At 45.6% G+C, this 20408-nt stretch overlaps 1 protein-coding gene across 1 annotated transcript in view; it reads right to left on the reverse strand.

Annotated features, from left to right (window-relative positions):
- The window catches only part of LOC120846391 (spectrin beta chain, non-erythrocytic 1), a 289174-nt gene that overhangs the window by 88859 nt on the left and 179907 nt on the right, over window positions 1-20408 (reverse strand). Inside the window, exons 27-37 of the mRNA XM_040218123.3 lie at window positions 19880-20039; window positions 17435-17512; window positions 17204-17343; window positions 13859-13982; window positions 11169-11315; window positions 8883-9146; window positions 6975-7105; window positions 6062-6248; window positions 5386-5586; window positions 3857-3973; window positions 2528-2641 (exon numbers count right to left, since the gene is read on the reverse strand). Of these exons, the coding sequence (XP_040074057.1) occupies window positions 2528-2641; window positions 3857-3973; window positions 5386-5586; window positions 6062-6248; window positions 6975-7105; window positions 8883-9146; window positions 11169-11315; window positions 13859-13982; window positions 17204-17343; window positions 17435-17512; window positions 19880-20039 (1663 nt within the window). The remainder of the gene's footprint in view (window positions 1-2527; window positions 2642-3856; window positions 3974-5385; window positions 5587-6061; window positions 6249-6974; window positions 7106-8882; window positions 9147-11168; window positions 11316-13858; window positions 13983-17203; window positions 17344-17434; window positions 17513-19879; window positions 20040-20408) is intronic.

Consider the following 20408-nt stretch of genomic DNA (forward strand, 5'->3'; position numbering starts at 1 on the left):
CTAGCTTGGCTACTCGGCAGCTGTCCAGAGCGATGAGCGAAGATAGTGGAATCACGGCTGCTGGTGTGGCATCTATCGCCATTTCAATCAGACAGGAGCGTGTCACATTGAAGTGAGCAAACGTGCAAGCCAGAAGACAAGAAATTGCTGCAGAGACCTCTAGTGTTGGTTGTCTATGATTTGTGATAGCATTTGCCAGGACACCTCAGGGGTGTCTAAGACAACATTGAGGACGACATCAAAGATGACCTCTAGGACGACCTCTAGGATGACCTCTAGGACGACCTCTAGGACGACCTCAAGGACGACGTCTGGAACGACTTCTAGGACAACCTCTAGGACGATGTCAAGGTACTCAGTCCTTCAAAGAGGGTGCAAACGTGAAGGAGTCTGAAAACGTGGACTGAAATGTTCTACTGCGCGTATCTAACTGCACGGTTCTCGGCGGCAGGCACGGCGCGCCGTCAGAAAGCGCGCTGATGCAAATCGGTTGGTGCTCCAATGTTATCTGTATGACATCACTTCCATGACCAAGTTTTTGTGACATCGAGCTCCCAACTTTGCACCCCCTTCCAAGCACGGAGAAACACATAGTTCTTTGTAAAAAAAATAAACAAGAATGCATGACAAGATTTGGTTGTTTTGGATCAACCAAATCTTGTAAACAAAATTTGGCTGTTTTAGATAATACGAATTTCGGATGCTGCTAATATTTTCTGCAATCCTGAAAGAATTGCATCATCAAGATTCTACTGTATTTGATTCATTTGGATATACTACCAATCACAAAGAGAAAGCAGGAGGATAAACTCATGGCTAGCCCCAATAAACTCGAACACAAAAGATTTCTGACAAAGAGCAAACCCGCTCGCACTAACAACATCCTTTGACAGGCAGTTCAATTTATTGATGGATTTAACGAAAGTTCCTAAAATATTCTGTGCTAAAGCAATATGAAGTAATTTGTGGTTGTTGTGTTTTGTTCTAGAAATAGCATTTAAGTTTGTACACATAATATATTTAGAGATATCAAATGAATACAATTCACGCAAAACAGGGAAAAAATTTGTTTTGTCCAAGTCGGCATAATTTTAGTGCCACTAACGAAAGAAGGTTTGTACAGAAGACATCTATTGCCTTTGAAAATAAATGTCACAGCTTATACTTGATGCCCCTGATGCCAACTGCCAAAAAAGTCTAGAGAGGTGTAGAAAAAACTTAATAAAAAGCATCTAACTGTTTTAGTTTAAGGGGGGACATGGCCTGGGAGGGTCAACTTTTGAACCATTGTCTCAAAGTGATTCAAACTTTCAGGGTGAATTGAACCCCATTAGGATTGATGACATCTAAAGTTTCAGCCTTATAGGCCAATTCTACCGCATACTATGCTTAGCAAGCTCCAGAAAAAAGTTACTTTATTAGGAAATGTATTTAAAAAAAATAATAATTGAAATCCACAAAATGTTTAGTTTAATGTGAAGTAGAATACCCATAGTGCAAGTTAAGGTAAAAATTAACCGTAGAAAATGTCATTCTAGAGAAAAACAATAACACCCAAAAAGAGCGAATGATTTTAACAAATTTGTGAGTTTTAAAATATTCAGTTTTTGTCATGAAGAATTTAGCATTTTCAGATTATGAGTACCTTAACTTGTTCCTCGGTAAATTTCAGTCAAGGACAACACTGAATGAAATCTTTACACTTTCAAAATGTCCAATGATACATTTCCTCATACCACATTTCCTGCCAAAAAGTGAAACTGAGAAAAATGCATTTGAAGTTTCAACTTTAGGTTTCTTTATTTTTTATGAGTCCGAGGTAGGCAAAATTCACCTAAAGCATTGTTAGCCCCTTCGTCTTTGAGCATCTGTTGTTCCCCTGGCAATAGCTACCAGTTTGTGTTGTTTGTAGGCATGATAACTTTTGTAGCAGGCATTCCCTGACAGATAAGCTGACAGGAACTAAGAGGCAAATCACACTGAGAAAGAGCAGCAAAGCAGGAATAGGATCTGAAGTGGAAGATACTGTAAAGGGGCGTAAATGAAGGCGACAAAATATGACGTCACTGGGAGGGACCAACCGTAAACCCTGTTTCAGGTGTCAACCAATAAAATTGCTCATACCAAATTTTCAGAATTTTTTCTTTTTGGATGTATTGGGTCCTCCTGGCCCTTGATACTTGTAAACTTCGAAAGCTTCTACGAGCTAAATCTAGAGTAAATGGCACTTCCAATGAGGGTGAGATGTTCTGGCTAAGTTAAACGAGTATGAAACAGTGCTAAATAAAAAACACAAAAAAATTCCTTCCTGCTGACTTGGAGGGCTGCCGACATGTCGAAAATAATTTATTCTGAGATAAATCCTGCATGTTTTTAAATGAAACTTTCTGAAACCATTCTTTGGAAGTTAATAAGCATAAACATATCATTTTTGAAAAAAACGTTTTTTCCTGAAAATTTTGAATTCCGAGGCCATGTCCCCCCTTAATGAACATGCTGACTGCAAAGAAAGTATTTCAAGTCTCACCATCTGGTTTGCAATGATTTTAGAATCGGGATGGCTCTGGTCAATCATTGTCTGTCCCTGGTGCGTCATCTCCACAATGAGGCCGGAGTAAGTATCAATCTCCAGCTCCAGTGCCTGAAAAATGCCACAAGTCGCCAAGTTGCTCAAACAAAGTCATCAAAATCAAATGGACAACACAAAGAATGCCAAACACACAACAAGTAGAATCTGTAGGTAGAACAACTGGAGGTATGAGGACACTGCAAGGGTCAGGAACATTCTTTAGCAGCCTCAATACCTGGCAGTCAGGAAAGCTTGTGACAGCCACCACCATAAAGGCATGTGCAAATAGTGGATTTTAAATTCGAAACAAATTAGAAGTAAATTTGAAGCAAATTCGAAGTGATATCGAAGCAAATAGTTGTTTGGGCCGAGTATTTTCTAATCAAATATCAGTTTTTCCAAGCCTCTCAGTAGTGCACCATGCCTAAACGAAAATCCAGCTGAACTTATGAGGTTGCTCCCAAGCTTCCACTTGTCCATTTCTGAGACAGTCTATATCTATAGACTGTGGCCTCAGAAAGTACAATGCCTACTTTGGGATGATAAGTAATTGACGCATCTAGCATAAAATTAAACCTATAGAAATTTCCAGCTATATCTAATCGAGGGGATTTCTAAATCTACTTGCTATATATGCAATGATCTTTTCTTAAACGGCGGAACGGCGAAAAATATGAATAACTGTTTTTCTCTTGCCGTTAATATTTTATGATAGATGACCATTTTACTTAACGCTATCGTAAGCGCAGATATTATTGACATTTTATAGTGATCCACAGAGGTTATGCAAGGGAGCCATTTTAAGACTTTTGCCGAATGTTTCATTGTTCTAGACAAGAAATGCTCGTGAAACAATGCTTTACTATCGCAAAGTTCGTAGCTTCCATACGCGCCACAAACACCACTGATTGACGCTTTTCAAAATGATGCAAAGTGTAAACGCTTGTTCCGTGGAAGCACATTTCAATGCTGCAATGTTATGGGCTCAAAAGTAAACAGAATAGAAAATAAGAGACAAAAGAAGATACGAGCATGCAGCGAGGGAGTGGACAAACGAAGCCGGGGAAGCGGAAGAGAAGTGTCAGGCACTTCGTCAATCACAAGGTGTTTGTTTGGTGCATACCAACGTGCGCCCATGTGCGGCAAGTGAGCAGCAGAGGCAATTACGAAGTTGCTGCACGGCGTAGATGCCGCAAGCGAGGTCAACCCCTTCAAAAAATCCCACTGGGACAAATTCTGGGCATTTGTGCGTGCACCCGAAGGATGGCAGGCAAAAAAGAAGCGCACCTTCTGCTTGGTGAGAAGCTTGACTGCGGCGTCTTCGTCCCGGCCAAAGTCGGAGCTGGTCAGCACTGCCTTCTTCTCGTTCATCCAGGCCTCGATCTCGTTCACTTCAGAGTAGAACTGCATCAGGAGCAACAGGCCCCACAACGAGAAGCTCAAATGACTAGCCCCTGCTAGCTCTGTTTCCTCAAATTCAAGTCAACCAAATTTATGAACTAAAAATTAACTGAGAAATTCTCACTCGCTGAATGTGCTGACAAAGAGCAGGCAGTTTAAAATGTGTTCGGGCGTTGCACAGGATCACGGGACACTAGCAAACTGTGTGGTTCGTGGCAGTTTTTTTTTATTGTGCGCCACTCAAGTGCCACCTTATATGGCTCTTGCGTGATGCGTGAAGTCAATGAGGCAAGCGGTCGCACGGCACGACGTCGCACTGCTCCCTGGCACGTTTTGCCGGGAGCTCGATACTGCGAGAGCAGCTGTGCTATGTAGCTCAGTGGCTATAATATCAGACTGCCACCACATCCACCCAAGTTTAAGACCCACTGGGGCATGCACTTTACATATAAGCTTTATATATAACCTTAAGGACTGTGACGCTCTGAGACTGTCACTCGTTCATGACGCTCATTCCTGACGCCCATTCATGATGCTCATTCAAGACACTCATTCAGGATGATTTTCTCATAGAAAAGAGCTCATAAGACAAATTATGCGTTAAAGTCGCTAGCAGCGATAGCAGAAAATGTATAGCGCGTCGATTCATGGCAACCTTTCACGCGTGAGCTTGGTACGGATTTTGTGAAATGTTGTCGTGGTAGAGTCTCTGAAACAAACAAAATCTGCCGAAGCTAGTGCTCCAGCGAGAGATAAATGTAAAGTTTGTGCCCCTCGAGGTTACACATCCCAGCTTTGAGCCTGCTCTATCACATCTCCTTCAAAGAGGTGCTTGTTCTCTTCCCCATCACCGAAGATCTGAGCTTGAAAAGGAGGCATTTACAACAATAAAGGCTGTAAAGAAAGATTAAAGATGCACCAAAGCAGCATACTTGAAAATAAAAAGCGCGAAAGACAAGGACAAAAGGAAGACTACACAGGACAAGCACTTACACAAGAAGGCGCTTGTCCTGTGTAGTCCTCCTCTTGTCCTTGTCTTTTGCGCTTTTTATTTTCGTAATGTTAAACCAACTAGGCCAACAAATTATTCTGCAGCATATTTGACTGTCTTTTTTCCACCTTTTCGTAACCCACCCACTTCCAGAGTTTGAAAATCCCCAAATTCTAGGCGTATACATCCTGCCTCGATGCAAAACACGCCATCTAAATCGCATCCTTTGCACCAAGAAAGAGAACGTAATGAATCCTTCCTTCCAGTGATTTGGAGGAGAAAAAAAGGTATGGCCTTAGAGAAAGGGAATGTAACACTCTCTGGACCGGTAGACTCGACAAAAAGAGCAGATTGCGTCAGGCCCCGAAAAGACGCAGTCCAAAGCAGCGCCCCCCAAAGTGACCCCCGATTTCGGATGCCCCACCGTCTGTGCCTTGAGCTGCAGCTCCAGCTTCTTGCGGCGCTTGGCGCACTCTGACCCGAGCAGGTTCCAGCAGGCCAGCAGCTCGTGGCACTTGTCCTTGACCGAGGCCGAGGCAAAGTGGCGCTGATCCACGAGCGCCCGGCCGGCCGCCAGCGTCTTGTCCACCATCCCCTGGTGGCCCTGCACCTCACGCTCCAGTTTCTGCAAGCAGCGTGCCCTTAGGTCAGACCCACTCCGGTTCACTCCAGATCGCTCCGCGGCGCTGCCACGGTGCCTGAGACCTATCTTCCCCCGGCGCATTTAGCCCCCATCCCGCCCACGAACTGCGTCGCGGAAACCCGCGCATCGTGCTATCAGACGTCGTGAGAAGTGCTGGCAAAAAAGGTGAGCAGACGCGAGGGTCACCGTATCTTGTCTCGTATCTACTCCCGTTTCTGTCGAATGTCTGGCTGCAGAAGAAAATGCAGCAAGACGAGGGTCTGCCACAATTATCTGTGCCGCCGTGCCACCACCAAGATCGTGACGGGCAACGTTGCGGCACTTTTACGACTTCGTCGGTAGGAAATCGAGGGATCACTTTTGAGGATGCGGTAAACTTGCCAGTCGGAGATGCACTCGAGGCGCCGCACTACTTAGTTTCTCAGAAACCGACGCCTCCGAGACGAGAAGCCCCAACCTGGTGTTTCTTGAAGAGGTTCTGGGCGTCGATGAGGTTCTGGCCCAGGTCAAGGGACGAGGCGGCCGGCAGGTGCTCCGTGATCCACTGCTTCTCCGTGTCCACGTCGAAGTTGAACTGGTGCAGCTTCAGGGACTCTTCGAGCTGCCGACGCCTCTCCTCAGCCGGCTCTCGCAGGCGCCCAAACCTGCCGGAAGGGCACGCGCCCAGCCGAGGTCGGTTCACGGATACCTCGCAGCGCTAAGCACTTATTGCCTCATGCCGGGAATTCGCTGTACATGCGACAAAGTGTCATCAAAGGCAGACGGCTCACGCCAGAGGTGGAGGATTTACCCAATTCTTAACCCGTGAAGAGAGTGCCAATGCGGCACTTACTTCAACGTACTCGGCGCCATATTTAGCACCGAGTAATAGCACTTGGATAGCACTGTGACGCCTTCACAATCAGTCAGGGTCAGACTCAAATGTGCAAAGCAGCCCTCATTTGATTGTCGTTTGTAACGTCAATCACATTAAGTCTACTTTACACATTTCCGTTTGACTGTGACCGAGTGCGTTGTAATCTCTCTGCCTAGCACACTGGCACCATCTATTGGCTAACCTCCAAACACTTCCGACCTGCCTGCATATTTTTTTTTTTTTGTTATGCTTGATCTTTTTATTGTGAACCTGAACTTGACACTGTTATAAGCAACTATTTTTCATAGACAGTGTGGAGATTTTATCTCACAAATACTGCAAAGCTTCAGTCTAGTCTCTAGTCACGCAGGTCAGAAATGGAGGCTACCCAATGGATGGTGCTAATGTTCCAGCGTGTTAAGCAGTCACAAAAGAGCCACAGATGATGCGGAAAAGAAAGTAAAGCCCACGAAAAGTGAGTTTTGGGTGCGAGCACAGTTCCGGAGTGCCTTACCTGTCATTGAGGGTCCGTGTGGCCTTGAGGATGTTTGGTGCGTCGAAATGACCTTTGTCTGCCATGTCTTTTCCGTACAAGACAAGGTCTTGGACCTTTGTCTCCCACGTGATCAATTCCGCCTCGAGAGCCTGACGAGCAAAACATTTTCGGCATTAGTTTCCCAACTGGTTGTTTTACTAGCCGCAACTCATTCGAGCGTACGAGGGATTAAACCTTCGCTTAAAAATTCGAGTGCTGCTCGCATAAATCACTATCATTGCGGCATCGTTGTCATTTCTGCGCCGCATCCCAAGCGTGGTTCCAAGAATTTTCGCACCATCTTTGCTTCCGCTCTCGATTCCACTCCCGCACTTCGTCCGTGCTCTGTCTACGACGAGCTTCCCAAATGCGCTGCGACTGAAATTCGCGCTCTCCAGATCTGCTATAGACTTCCCGAGGTCTAGCCACATGGTGTGCAAGTTGGTATGCCCAGGTGGTCGTGCGCCGGCACAACGGAGTGGTTAACGGCCTCTAGAAGACGAGGTCCGCGCGTGACACCGTCGCCGGTGAATCCGCGCTCCAAGCGGCAAACACGCCAAAGCTCCACAAAAGCTGCCGCGACACGGCAGACGCCTCCGTCTTGGCGTCACCGCATGCCGAGGTTGCGCTCGTTGTGATATGCTGCAAGACGCGATATGCCGTTCGCGGAAGTGTACCCGAGGCTCACCAGACGCCCAAGCACTATCGAAGGTAGAAAGAAATAAAATGAATGCAGCCTTTAATTCCCCGGAATATGTCTCGTCGGTAGCTCGGTTGGTAGGGCTGTCGATTGTAGAGGAAACAATAGCTGGCATCCATAGGTAGCCGGTTCGAATCCGGCTTGGCAGATGCAAATTTCTGTTTTCGTACAATTCGCCGGAGGCGGCTGAGGGCAGTCGCGTAATTGACGACGTCACCAGGAGTTTCCACGAAGGATACCCGCGCATTTTCCCCAGGAGGTCTCCATTAACGGCTGTCCCTGTAAAAACTGAGGCACCGCACACTAGTTCACAATGAGCTAAGGGGAGATAGTTTTAGCTCAACGGGGACTGAGTGAAGGTACGAATAATTGAGGAGTAAAGAAAACAATTTAAGCCAAAATAATACGGCATTTACAGGATAAAGAATTTGAGAAAACATTCAGTTGGCCTCCAGATATTGTTTGCTGCTTTTATTATTAAATCCTGGCCATGCTATTTGTCCATTCAGCAGTCCTTAACTGCGTGCTGCCGTTGTAAACGTTTGGGAAGGTAAAGTGGAACAAACAACATCTGAACGCCAACTGATAGTTTCCCTTAATTTTCGTGCAAGTTGCCGATTTTGAACAAAGTTTCCGAATTATCAGAGAGGTGGAATGACTAGTCACCAGAAATTGTGGAGTACTCGTCAGTTTCAACTAAAAGGTTCCGTATTTCTTCATCGGCTAAAGTGGACCTCACAACTAAGGCCACCTTGCCTTTCCCCATGGTTGCTTGCAGACGTGAAATTGTTTTTTCCTGGGACGTTGAAGCTTTTTCTGTGTGAAAATCAAGAACAAACTACAAAATAACCCAAAAAGGGGCACAGCAATAGTGCTAGCACCGCCATCTGCTATACAGAGCACAAAAAAACTCTCCGAAACACGATTCGCATTTGAGCTTTCCGGTTCATAATTGACTGCACGAATGATGCAATTCTCTAGTCGCCGACAAGATGAGAACAGTGGGGCGTTTGAATGTTTCCAGCATGAGCTCGTTGCCTTCCGCTGCACCCGACTGCGCATGCAGACTCTAGTCTCGCGAGACGTCGCCACAGAAGGTAGGACACTCGAGCCGGAGGTGGGCGACCAAAACCCCGCCGTTTTCATTCTGTCGGCAACTAGAGCGGTCGAGGGGCCTGAGAGCCCACCTGGTGCCTCTTGAGGAGGTCCTTGACGCTGCGGAGGTCGTGTCCGAGGTCCTTTGACGCGAGGGCGGCCTCCAGCTCGTCCAGCTTGACCCGAGCGTCCTCCAGCGCCCGGTTGTGTGCCCTCTGGTTGGCCGCCTGCCGCAGGCACCGGCCCCGCTCGTTGGAGCGCCGGCACAGCTCCGCCCACTGCGCCTCCAGCCGGGACAGGTCACGGGCAACGTCCTCCGATGCATAGTGCTGCCCCGCTATGAGGCTGCGGCCATTCTGGGCGACAATGCGGGTTTTCCCCATTCAGTCACTAAAATTATTGCGGCTCTCGGGTGTCTCTGGTCTGCAACCTCTGCCGCTTTCTACCCTAGTAAGTTTCTACAGCACTGGCATACCCCCCTGGTGTAGAACAAAAGTTTTCTTTAAAACAAATAGACAAAAATTTATTTGTAACAGTTTGAAATCATACTGCTCGTGTGTTTTGACAAAAAACCTTTTAATACTATAAATAGTTGCTGCAATAAATTAAACCGTTGGTTTTCTGTTCTTGCTGTCGGTGTGCGCTTACACGAATTGGTAGGCATTGTCTCTTTCTTGCAACAGCATCTGGTAGTAACGACTCATGCACGTTGATAACTTTAAACACATTTCTGGGAGTGCCGAAAAAGGTGCCAACTATCTACGACGTCTCTCAAAATAATTGAAAAACCGTAAATGTGTTTCGAATGCTATGAAACTTTGAGATGAGCACGTACATCTCTCTAGCTTTCTCGGCAAACCATTGCCCAATCAGATAGTCCTCCTGGGGCTGACGGCATACCCACTTCGTCTTTCGGAAAAGCTCTCCCACAGCGAGACAGGGGAGTTCCAGTTGAAGGTAATCTAAGGGCAGTGTTGTTATGAAGCTAAAAAAAACTAATGAGGAAAATGTTTACATTGTACAGTGGTACACCCGGGTAGTGGACTTCCATACAGGAATTTCTTTTGACTGTGTTGCTGATTGGGCTGTACAAGTCAGTTACTTCCCCGAGTGTGCTGCAATCTTCAACAAGGATGGAACCAGTCTTGGGCAGTAACTAGTTACTAGTAACGCGTTACTTTTTAATACTGGTAACTTGTAGCTGTAGCACTGTAACTTTTTTATTGGTAACTGTAATTATTTAGGCCGTTACAGTTACTTTTTTAAATGAGAAGCGTTGCCACTCATTTAACAAACAAACAATCGCCTGGTTTAGCCCACGACCAAGAATGGACGAGGGACGAGTCAGCACGAAACCGGGAGATGAAGGAAGCAGCGCCCGCGGTGGTAGGGGCAGCAAACACTGTCTGTTTCACCGACTTTGGCTCACTCTTCTCTTGCAGGGACCACCTGCGGGTGTCGGTGGTCGTGCGATGTCTCGGAGTATTTCGTCTGGGCTGTGTCTTGGATATGTCCGTGCTGTCATTTTTACACCCAGCCATTTGCCGTTTCCTCAAACTTATTAGTTTTCAAGGAAGTCGTCCCCATATTGTGCAGAAAGCCAGCGCTTATTTAACTTAATCATTCTCTTCGAAGCCAGTCTATTGAACACAACTTCCACAGTTGGCGTTCCGGACACAGATGCCGCAGTGGTCGTTGTACACTTGTAGAGCAACAGAAGCTAATTGTCTCATTTTCCCCCTTTATTCTTTGGAAGCTGTTTGACCTGCTATGTTTAGGCTTGCTTCCGAGTATATGACATAAGGTAATTATGTGGCCATCTCTGTCCTTATTCGTTTCGGAGTGAAAAATACACCAAAACGTTCACCGACGCGGGCCGATGAACATTTTGGAAAACAGTTGATTCTAAGTTATAACAATCATTGCAAATAAATTTTGCACATTAAAATTCTAAAACGGCGAAAGACGCAAAAAGAAACACCCTTTGGGTTTAAATTTTTCTTATTTCTTAGTTTACCTTTCTTCTAACTATAGTGTAGCAAATAAAATAATATTGTTTTGGTTTGTGATTCCTTGAGTCCAATTTTTGTATGGTAACGAGAAAGTAACGGCATTACTGTTTTTACAGTAACAGGGTAACTGTAACCGTAACACATTACTTTTTGAAACCGGTAACTGTAACTGTAACAGAGTTACTTTTCCCCCTAAGTAAACTGTAACACTATTACCTTTTACTGGTAACATGCCCATGACTGGATGAAACTTGGTAGTAGATACACTTTTTCCAAATCTCCCCCCGTGTGATCACCCAGTTCTAGACCAGCATAAATATGGAGAGCTTGCAAGACTTTACAAGAAGGACAAGGATGCACTCGAACCGAGTCAATGTCGTGCAGACGAGCTTCGTTGGCTTTCAGCTCGGCCTCAAATGCCTCGTGCTTCTGCAGCTTCCGTTCCAAGTTCGTCAAGTCGCGGTAAGAGTCGTCTGTCGCCATCTTCAACTTGTCTTGGATCCATGTTGACATCTGCAGATAGCAATATTGCAATCAAGTTAATGAGACATGTATGCAAAGCACAAAACAGCTGCAGACAAAGAGCAGATGCCATAATGTAGTGTTATGCATAAATTCAGTATTTCGAATAGTAGTTTTGAATATTACACAATTCGATATTCGCTTCGAGATGAACTGCATTAGTCGCATTTTTCGAAATGTTGACCACAGCGAGTTAGCCCCGTTGAGTGCGCTTCTTGCCTAGCACGGGTGCACTGCGGAAAAGCAACACCCGCGAAAGCGACGTCAGCGGGTGTTGCTTCTCCGCAGTGCACCAGTGCTCGGTAAGAAGCGCACTCAACGGGACAACCCGCCGCAATCAAAAATGCCATTTTTATAACTTTAGCAGCGTCTTATAAAAATTTATCATGTTACAAATATTTCACTGATCATTGAAAACGAGTCAATAAAGTCTTTATTAAAAAAATCCTGTACCTAACATTTATAGAAAGCTTAGACTCATTGCACTGTCTGATATATGAGGTATTCAAACCTCAAAAAAAGCATTCCAGTGAAAATAGTAGATCCAAAGGTATTAGGGCCAAACTTCGTGTTGTCACTAAAAAAGTTAATTTTGAAAAAACAAGATATAAGTTATGAAAACATGCTTGTAAACAGCATAGGTATGGACCTTTGGATCAATGTAACTAAGTAAATGTGCACTTCGTAAGTGCAGTAATTGCAACCTATGCTACAGGAGAGTGATAAGTTGAAACACTGAGAAGAGCAAAATTCCAAATGTCTCCCCAGAACCAAATTTGTGGCAGTCCGTCAACCCAATGTTGCCGACGAAGGCAACAGCAATGCCACTCCCTGGCACGAGCCCGACGGTGCGAGATTAGACGCAACTTTTTCACCTAACCTGGGAGTCGGTCGCACCGTCTCTTCTGTCCTCAACACTGGAAACGCTACAAAACCCATGACCCCGAGATTGTGAGCACGACGCTCAACCACTGCACAAGAAAGAAACTTGTAAAGTGTTATTTAACTTCTATTTCTCTTGCCAACTGACACCGTGGAACGTGCAAGTAGCGAGAGTCGGCAGCTTCGAGCTTTGCCTCCGCAATCAAACGCAAGGGGCTCGAGCTTGTGTCCGCCACTGTGCAGGGATTCCAGAGCTTCCAACGGAGGACACGCTTCCAAAAAGGGTCTACGATAAAATTTATACGCTTGCTGGAAGTGCTATGGTAGTCTACAATGTATCGAAGGGAACGAAGCGGACTGAAAAAGACACTGCCGAACAGAGGTGGCAGCCCTCTGAGGCTCGGCGTGTTCATTATGCCAATGAGACGCCGGAAAAGAGAAGCAACAGCATCAGGCTGGGGCCCAAAAGAAGCGAGGTGGGCTCGTTCCGCTACAACCCCGGGCCGAGTCTGAAAACGAGGATCGTTTCATTTTAATCGGCAAAATACACTCGCCAACTGATTTCTCAGATTTCGCAGGGACCAAAAAAGCGTCTAAAAAAATAGAGCAGTTAGAAAAATCGGCAGATTACAAAAACTTCCCTTTTTTACGTGTAAGCAGGCTTATCAATAGTGCCTTGCTTCCGGTTATGCCTCAGCTTGCATATGGCCACTTTCTATCAACTTGAAAGTTGCTGCATTCTTTTCTAGCGTTCTGCTACTTCGTGACGGCAGAAGAACAGACGGGGCCATGACATCCAAGCCAGTGTAGTCCAAAACACAATTCACCGAGACGAGATGAGAGGTGCAAGTCCACAACTGCAGGATGGCAAATTAACAAAGCAAAATGGTAACAATGATGATGGTAATGACGTGCAGCTAGAAAAAAAAAAAAGTGGTAGCATAGCGCCACCTAACGTTAGGACTAAGCAGTACTCATGTAGCACTGCCAAACCAGGCCAATCCATGTGCAGACAACATAGAATCGAAAATGGCAGTTTCTCAGTGGCGTTTCCCGCTGATTCCTCGCAACAATTTGGTCAGAAAAATCAGACTTTCGTACTTCAAGTTGTCTCAAACATTGGTCGTGAATATGCACTATTTCTATTGGGTAGGTCACAGTTCCTCTTTACGCCCAAAATATCGAACAAGTCTGAATTATCGGCGTAAGAAAGATCACTCGGCGACTATATTCCCTTAAAAAAAAAGACACGTCAAAATGCTTTCGCATTTCCCCTTAGTCTGCAAAGAAGCACCACAAAAAGGCAGCGCAGTTTTTGTTTTGCGTAATTTTTACTCCCCAGGACCAGAGTCTCCCCTTAACTTCCTAGAGTACACTGCTGTACCCTGTGGCAACCCCATAGAGACGAACAATAACACGGCAGTATCTACAGAGTATGCAGATACTCTGAAAAGACATGGGCAAGCGTGAGAATACAGTCAGCACCACAATATGTAACATACACAGACGCTCTAGCAGCCTAGATAATACACACATGACCAAAACAATTAAAGATGAAGGAAGTCTATACACGTAGCTAAAGTTGTTTCACCAAACTAGCTGTGGCTTGGTGATAGCGAAAGTTACGAGCGGAGAAGAGATTCCCGTCTCACCTCTTCCGATTCAGCCTTGAACTCGTGGTACGCTCGAGACTCCTCCAAGAGCTCCTTTCGCTTCTGTGCCTTGTCCTTCACCGCCTGCCGGTTGGCTACCACCTGGTCCCGGCGCTTGTCAATCCTGCAGAAAGTCAGGTTTTCCTCCCTCTGTTGCCACTCTCTTCCAAGCATTCAGAAACACACAAATAATCTAGAACATTCTAACCCACCTGTACCAAACTCGCCAATAGTTAAATATTGTACGTAAGAAACTAATGTTTGTTTGAAGTGCATGGTTCAATACTTTCAGTGTAATTAGAATCTACTTTTAAACAAAATTCAAAAGACCACACCAATAGGTTCTATTGCAGTTTTTTACGTTTTTTTTCGTCTCCCAAGTTCAAGTTGGCCCTATTTTAGTTATGCACAGACTAGCTCAACTCAAGCCCATGACCACAAAAAGTGTGTTGCGATCAACAGCAGTAGCTGCTGCATTGTGGAAAGGCACGTCGAGAAGGTTTGCCTTCAGCCAGTGTGCTGTACAATGTTTGCAAAAAGTTCTTTGCTTTCAATGGAATCGACGTAGGAGACGTGTGTGAGCAGATGCGTGCTTTGGTGCAACGACCGTGCCAGATGTTGTATCTGTTAGAAAAAGACAGGAAGACGTGCTTTTTCTTTTTGGCTGGAACGCTCTTTCAGAACAGGGTGCCCTGTGGTGGAAGAAGCGAAAGTATGTACGCGAGCTGTTCTGTAGAGCCTCGCAGAGCATGCAAGAACGGAACCTGGGCGGCGGCAGTAGGGAGGCGAGGCAGCGTGTCTGCACGGCGCGACCACGTGGGTATTTTGCAACAACGGCTGCTGGAGGTGGGGTGGGGGAGGGAAGAAGGGAGAGCGCCACCGGAGCAAGAACAGCGGCGAGGTACAGGGGGGAAGTGAGGGGGGTGTGAGAGAGAGCCATGCAGTGCGCGAGGAATGACTGGGAGAGGGAGAGCAGAGCCTCCGCTGTAGAGTTGGGTTTTGTGTACATACATGAGCATTTCTTGCCGGAAAGGGGCACTACTGCCAGCTACTGCTGTAAAATAAACTACACAAGCTCAATGATAGGAGAAAAAAGTTTCAAAACCTAGAAGCTTCTTATTTCCGCAACACATAAAACGTCCCTGTTGACCAATTTTGCAGCGGTTAGGTTTTTTCCGCTTTATTTTTTGTTTCTTTTAGAAAGTTTGTTGTTTGAAGCTTGTTTGAACCAGACATGTTTGGCTTTGCCATACTGCACGTCATGGGTTCAGCATCCCCATGTTAGCCCTGGTGGCCCGGCGAAAGATTTTGTAGTACAGGTAGCTTCGCAGTAGTTGAGCATGAAAAATCGATCATGCAAAACCGAATTTGTGTTATCCCATATTGACGTACCGGCGCGGCATTCGAGGTGTCTTAGGAAAAAGAATAGTGTCAAATATAATATGAGCAACATCAGAAACGAGGTTTTGTAGATTGAAAATTTGTGGCCAAGTCTGCTAGCATATCACAGCTCGGAGCAAGTGGGGCGAAACCTTGCACTGTTGAATTCAAGCATCTTAAGCTCGATTACCACTTTTTAAAATAAAAATTGTACCGGCATGCAAACAAAAAGAGCGACCAGGAAACCTAAAGAGAAGGAGTAATGTGCTTCAAGGTTAAGGTGCGACCCGCCGAGAGTGCAATTCCCCACGGCATCCCCATGCACGCTTTCGTATGCAAGCGCTTGTAGCACAAAGAGTTTGTTTCTTTGCTCCTTGCCGGCCGAATGCCTACCCCTAACCCTGACGCTCAGCAGCTAAGCCAGCTCCTTAAACGAGTAGAGACCAAGGCCAAGCTCGAGAGAGATAAGACGTTTCCCTCCTCGCCAAACAACCTCCTTGGTTCAGCATGCACGCACACATCTGTTTCCTTGTTTACCGTATTTACTCGCATAATGAATGCACTCGCATAATAAATGCACCCCCCAAAACGGGTACCAATATTTTGAGTGTTCTTTTTTTCCCTCGCATAATGAATGCACTTCCAATTTTCGGCTTCTCAAGTCTCGAATTGCATCCAATTTAGCTAGCCACCAAGTCAATTTTCTTTTGCCGCCAAGCGGTCAGCCCAAGTCAAGCCAAGCCAAGCCAAGCCGCTCTTGTAATGGCTGCAAGCAACCGCAAGTGTGTAGCTGCAGAAGTGATCAACCATAAAACCAAGCGGCGCGCACATCTGACGAAGCTGGGGTCGAGGAATTGCCCAGCCCAGGACATTCACCTATCGGAAGCATTGATGTCAACTAACACGCCGTCGTCTAAGGTCCACTTTCGGACAGTGAGTGAAAGTGGTTAGGCCTAAGAACGGTCGCGTTGTTGCGTTGCTCTCCGTGCTGAGTGAGCTTCGTAGGGTGCTTTTTCTTTGCCAAAAGGCACGCCAAAACCGCCCTAAAAAAGGTTTGCAATTTATAGAGCATGATTACTGTGGCGCACGCACGACCAGCCGTAGGTGCGCCTACGTCACTGGAGACATGCCAGTACCCTGCCATGTCATATTGGCACCTGAAATGACATTTGTGCAAAGCATATGTGGGTACCAGTCAGGTGGCACTCAACATATTTTTATATACAATATTTACAAGAAAACCGAAACAGTAGAAAACATTGTCCGATCTAGCCGCCGGTCCGCTCGGTCGCCGAATCGCAAAGCTCGTGTCTCGTGGTCTCCTCTCGTGCGCCTCGGCTTCTTTTCTTTCGCTCCAGTGGTACAGCTGGCACGGCTGCTACACATGTAAATGCAAAGATTTTACCCCGCGTAATGCCCCCCCCCCCCCCCCCCCCCCCCATCAAATATGGAATTTTTCGGAAAAAAAGTGTGTTCATTATGCGAGTAAATACGATATTTACTGATGTTTTTTTACGGTGTTCACAAAGATGTACTTTATACCTGTACCAGCAAAATGCTGTGCATCGTGCATTTTTGTGGATCCTTCAGTTTCCTGCAGTGTGAAAATTTGCACAGAAAAGTGCAGCTCCAGGTGGGTTGCCTTGCATGTCTGTAAGATACCTTAACAAACACTAACATTGCCTTAAAAATACCAGGCTTGCGTAGCCGATTGGTTATCGTGCTTGGCTTTAGCGCAGTGGCATCAGGTTCGATTCCTGGGACAGCTGCTTCTTTTATTTATTCTTCACGGCACAAACTGGAACGAGTTTCCCCTTATCATCTGACATTAACAATACTGAATGTGTGGAAGCGTTGTAAAAGCTGAGCATCAACACGTGCTCAGCAGCCACAAGCCGAGCTAAAGTCAGCCCTACTGTTGAGAGGTAGCATGGCAACCCTGAACCGGCGAAAAATGCAACTTACTTTTTGCTTTCACAGTGACCAGCAGCAATCAGCTTGTCAGCCATCTCGCTGAATGCCGCAACACGTTGGTCCTGCACGGCCAACGTGTTGATGAGGTTTTCGTGCCGCTTCGACAAGGCCTCCACGTCGTCCAACGTTGTCTGGATGACACCGGAAAAGTAACGAGACGTGGGCATGAACAAACGCACTCGACAGGCAATGGCTACACTGGAAGTTCTAAGCAACACTCACTCCGAGGTCTTCGAAGTCGAGCAAAGCGTCGTGGCTGCTCGTGATGCTGTCAATCTGATCGGCCTCGCGGTTGAACATCTGAAATAAAAAGAGGAAAAATCATTGTCTTAAAGAAAAGCTATTCTATGCCTTCAATGCTACATACTACTGGGTATACTATATTTCTGAGGAGCAAGATTCATGCCTGCACGCGGCAATTTGGAAATTAAATTTAAAAAAACAAGTTGGCTATACACCAGTATTTCGAGGAAAAAAAGAATAATAATAATAATAATAATATTTATTTGCATACAGAAATCTGATCCTGGGTGGCGTGCACAGCTGTGCAGAAAGAATAATCTTAGACAATGAAATTCGGTTGGATCGTAGAAAATACAGTCTAAGCTCGTTATAACAGACCTTGGTTTTGACCAAGATTTTGGTCTGCTGTATGCAGATATGAAGTTGAGTCAATGGCGCATAGAGGAACACAAATCGAACTTCACAAATCGGTATGTTATATCCAAATGTCTGTTGTAACCAGGTCTGTTATAATGAGCTTAGACTGTAGCACTATAAATTTATATAGAAGCAATCTTTATTCTTTGCAGGTCACTATTATAATTCTATACAATCCAATCAATTTATCCAACTGCAGCCTTTCCATATAAACGAGTGAGAAGTCAGTGCCTAGTAAAGAAACACATACTGGTTCGATGAAACTAGAGAAATCTCTACAAAGTAAGAGTAAGCCCAGAGTGTTGCTAAATGCTAATGCACAAAATATTTGCCAATACAAGTTTCAAGGAATAGGATTTGACAAGGAAGTAGGCACATTTGTTGCATGTTAGAGAGATAGAACACGTCGGGGGCCAAGCAGATGACATGCTCTTTATTCGAGATGCCTGCTGCTAGAAAGGGAACATTCAGGAGCCGCAATAAGGGAAGTAATGCTTTGACACAGAAGAGTCAGTGCCTGATATGCGATATACAGTTGAAGTAATTCAGTCGCTTTATTCAAATTTTTGGTTAGTTTGAAGCAGAGGTGCAGTCCTGCCAATCACCCATACGAGTCTATGAAAAAAAAAATGTGCAGTTATTTGAAGTTTAACCACTGGGACTAGTTAATTCGAAGGAATAGCTTTTTTGCGTTTACAAGAAGTCCGATAACTCTGGGAGAACGAAAAAGTTTTGCGATAATACTGACCAAGCTGAATCCCACTCGTGCACACTTTGTCGCTTTTATTCACTGTGTGCACGGTCGGAAGAAAAGGTCAAGAGTGCGGCATGCAACTAGGCTGCCAGGCGGTTGAGTAGGTTAAGCTGCCAAGCCAGCTTCGCGGTCAAGCCAAGCCAAGTCAGCATGGCCACAGGCGCATGCATTACGCTGTCGTCCCCGTGGAAGTTACGAAGGCAAGCATGGCCGCGCATTACGTATGGCCAACAAAGCACAATTAGAGGCATACCTAGACCAGGAGATATTTCGTCCATTGAAATATAATGATGTCAACAAACATGCCATGATCTGTGGTCCACTTTCGGACAGTGAAATCGTACAAGTGGCTAACCCTAAAACCTTTGCTTTCCGTGCAAAGCGGCAGAGTGCCGCGAAAACTGTTTGTGGCACGATGGAGTACTTTCACATTTTCTTTGGATTTCTGAAGGGGCCCTAAGGAAGATTTGCAATTTGCAGAACACAGTTCAAGCAGTGCACCTCCATTAGCGGAGGCAAGCATAAAACTTTTCCCGGACGAGTCCCAAATAAATAAATGAAACTGCTCGTGGCACCATGAAGTACTTTTTCACATTTTCTTTGGACTTCCGAAGGGGCCCAAAGGAAGATATGCAATTTGCAAGAGCACAGTTCAAGTAGTGCATCTCCATTAATGGAGGCAGGAAAGAATTAGTTAAACTTGCAGTTTGACCATTTACAGTCGACTCTCGTTAATTCAAAATCTCTTAATTCAAACTTTCGGATAATTCAAACTAACGTGCAGGTCCCATCCTATGCATCTCTATGGGAAGAAACTCCTGATAATTCAAACTTTGCTTTATTCAAACAAATTTTCGGCCCCCCTCGAGTTTGAATTAATGAGAGTTGACTGTATTTTTATTTGAAGTGTTTTACAGGTCATGTGAGCTTCGAATTGCCAAAAGTTGACTGTAGATTTTTTTTTTTTTTTTTAAATCAAGAAAAAATTTTGCAAATTAAAAGTAATGCCAAGCGTGCCTTTAAGTATTCATCCGTAAAATGCTCCCAAACGCAGATTGTCTGAGGACTACAAGGTATAATTGAGAGAAATAAACAGGTAAGGGGCCAAACAGATGACACACTCTTTTTCTAGAAAAGAGCGGACACTGAAGAAGAGGTAAGCGATCCTGGCAAGCCTCGTGGCAAAGGCCTTTCCCGGTTTCCTTTGCCTGCCACAGACCGGCCAGAAAGGGAGCCTCAAGCAAGCGCCTTACCTGCAAGTCCACGCCCTGTCGGAGGTAGTCGAGCTTCTCCTGCCAGCCCCGATGGATGGCGCTCTGCTCCTCCTGCAGCTGGGCCAAAGTGGCCCGAATCTCCTCGCCGTCCTTGTTCTTCAGCAGCAGCTTCTGGCCAAGCTTCTGGATGTCGGAGAACCTGCAAGGGCAACGGCGGCTCAACCGGCGCAAAAGCGGGCGACGGACGTGCCTGTGCATATCTCTCCCCTCTCATCCAAAATGTTGAGGTGGGCTCGTTGGATAAGCATTACGAATGGGGTTCAGTGTTTCCGGTAAATACCAACAAACCCCAAAGATTAATTCTATCCACGGTTTTCTCAAAATCAGAAAAAAAGAGGAACCCTGAATTCAAGTTTTCAAGGTTCAATATGAAAAGCTCTAGCCTGGTAGGAAACCATCTTGAACTACAAATTTATTTTGGATCTACTTGGAACACAGCTGCACTGAACTAACCACGAGGCTATTTCTCTGTTAGGGAACCAGAACCCTCATGGACGTTTTCCAAGTC

The sequence above is a fragment of the Ixodes scapularis genome, unplaced genomic scaffold, assembly GCF_016920785.2.
Source record: "Ixodes scapularis isolate PalLabHiFi unplaced genomic scaffold, ASM1692078v2 PGA_scaffold10__122_contigs__length_95168666, whole genome shotgun sequence".
Taxonomy (NCBI): domain Eukaryota; kingdom Metazoa; phylum Arthropoda; class Arachnida; order Ixodida; family Ixodidae; genus Ixodes; species Ixodes scapularis.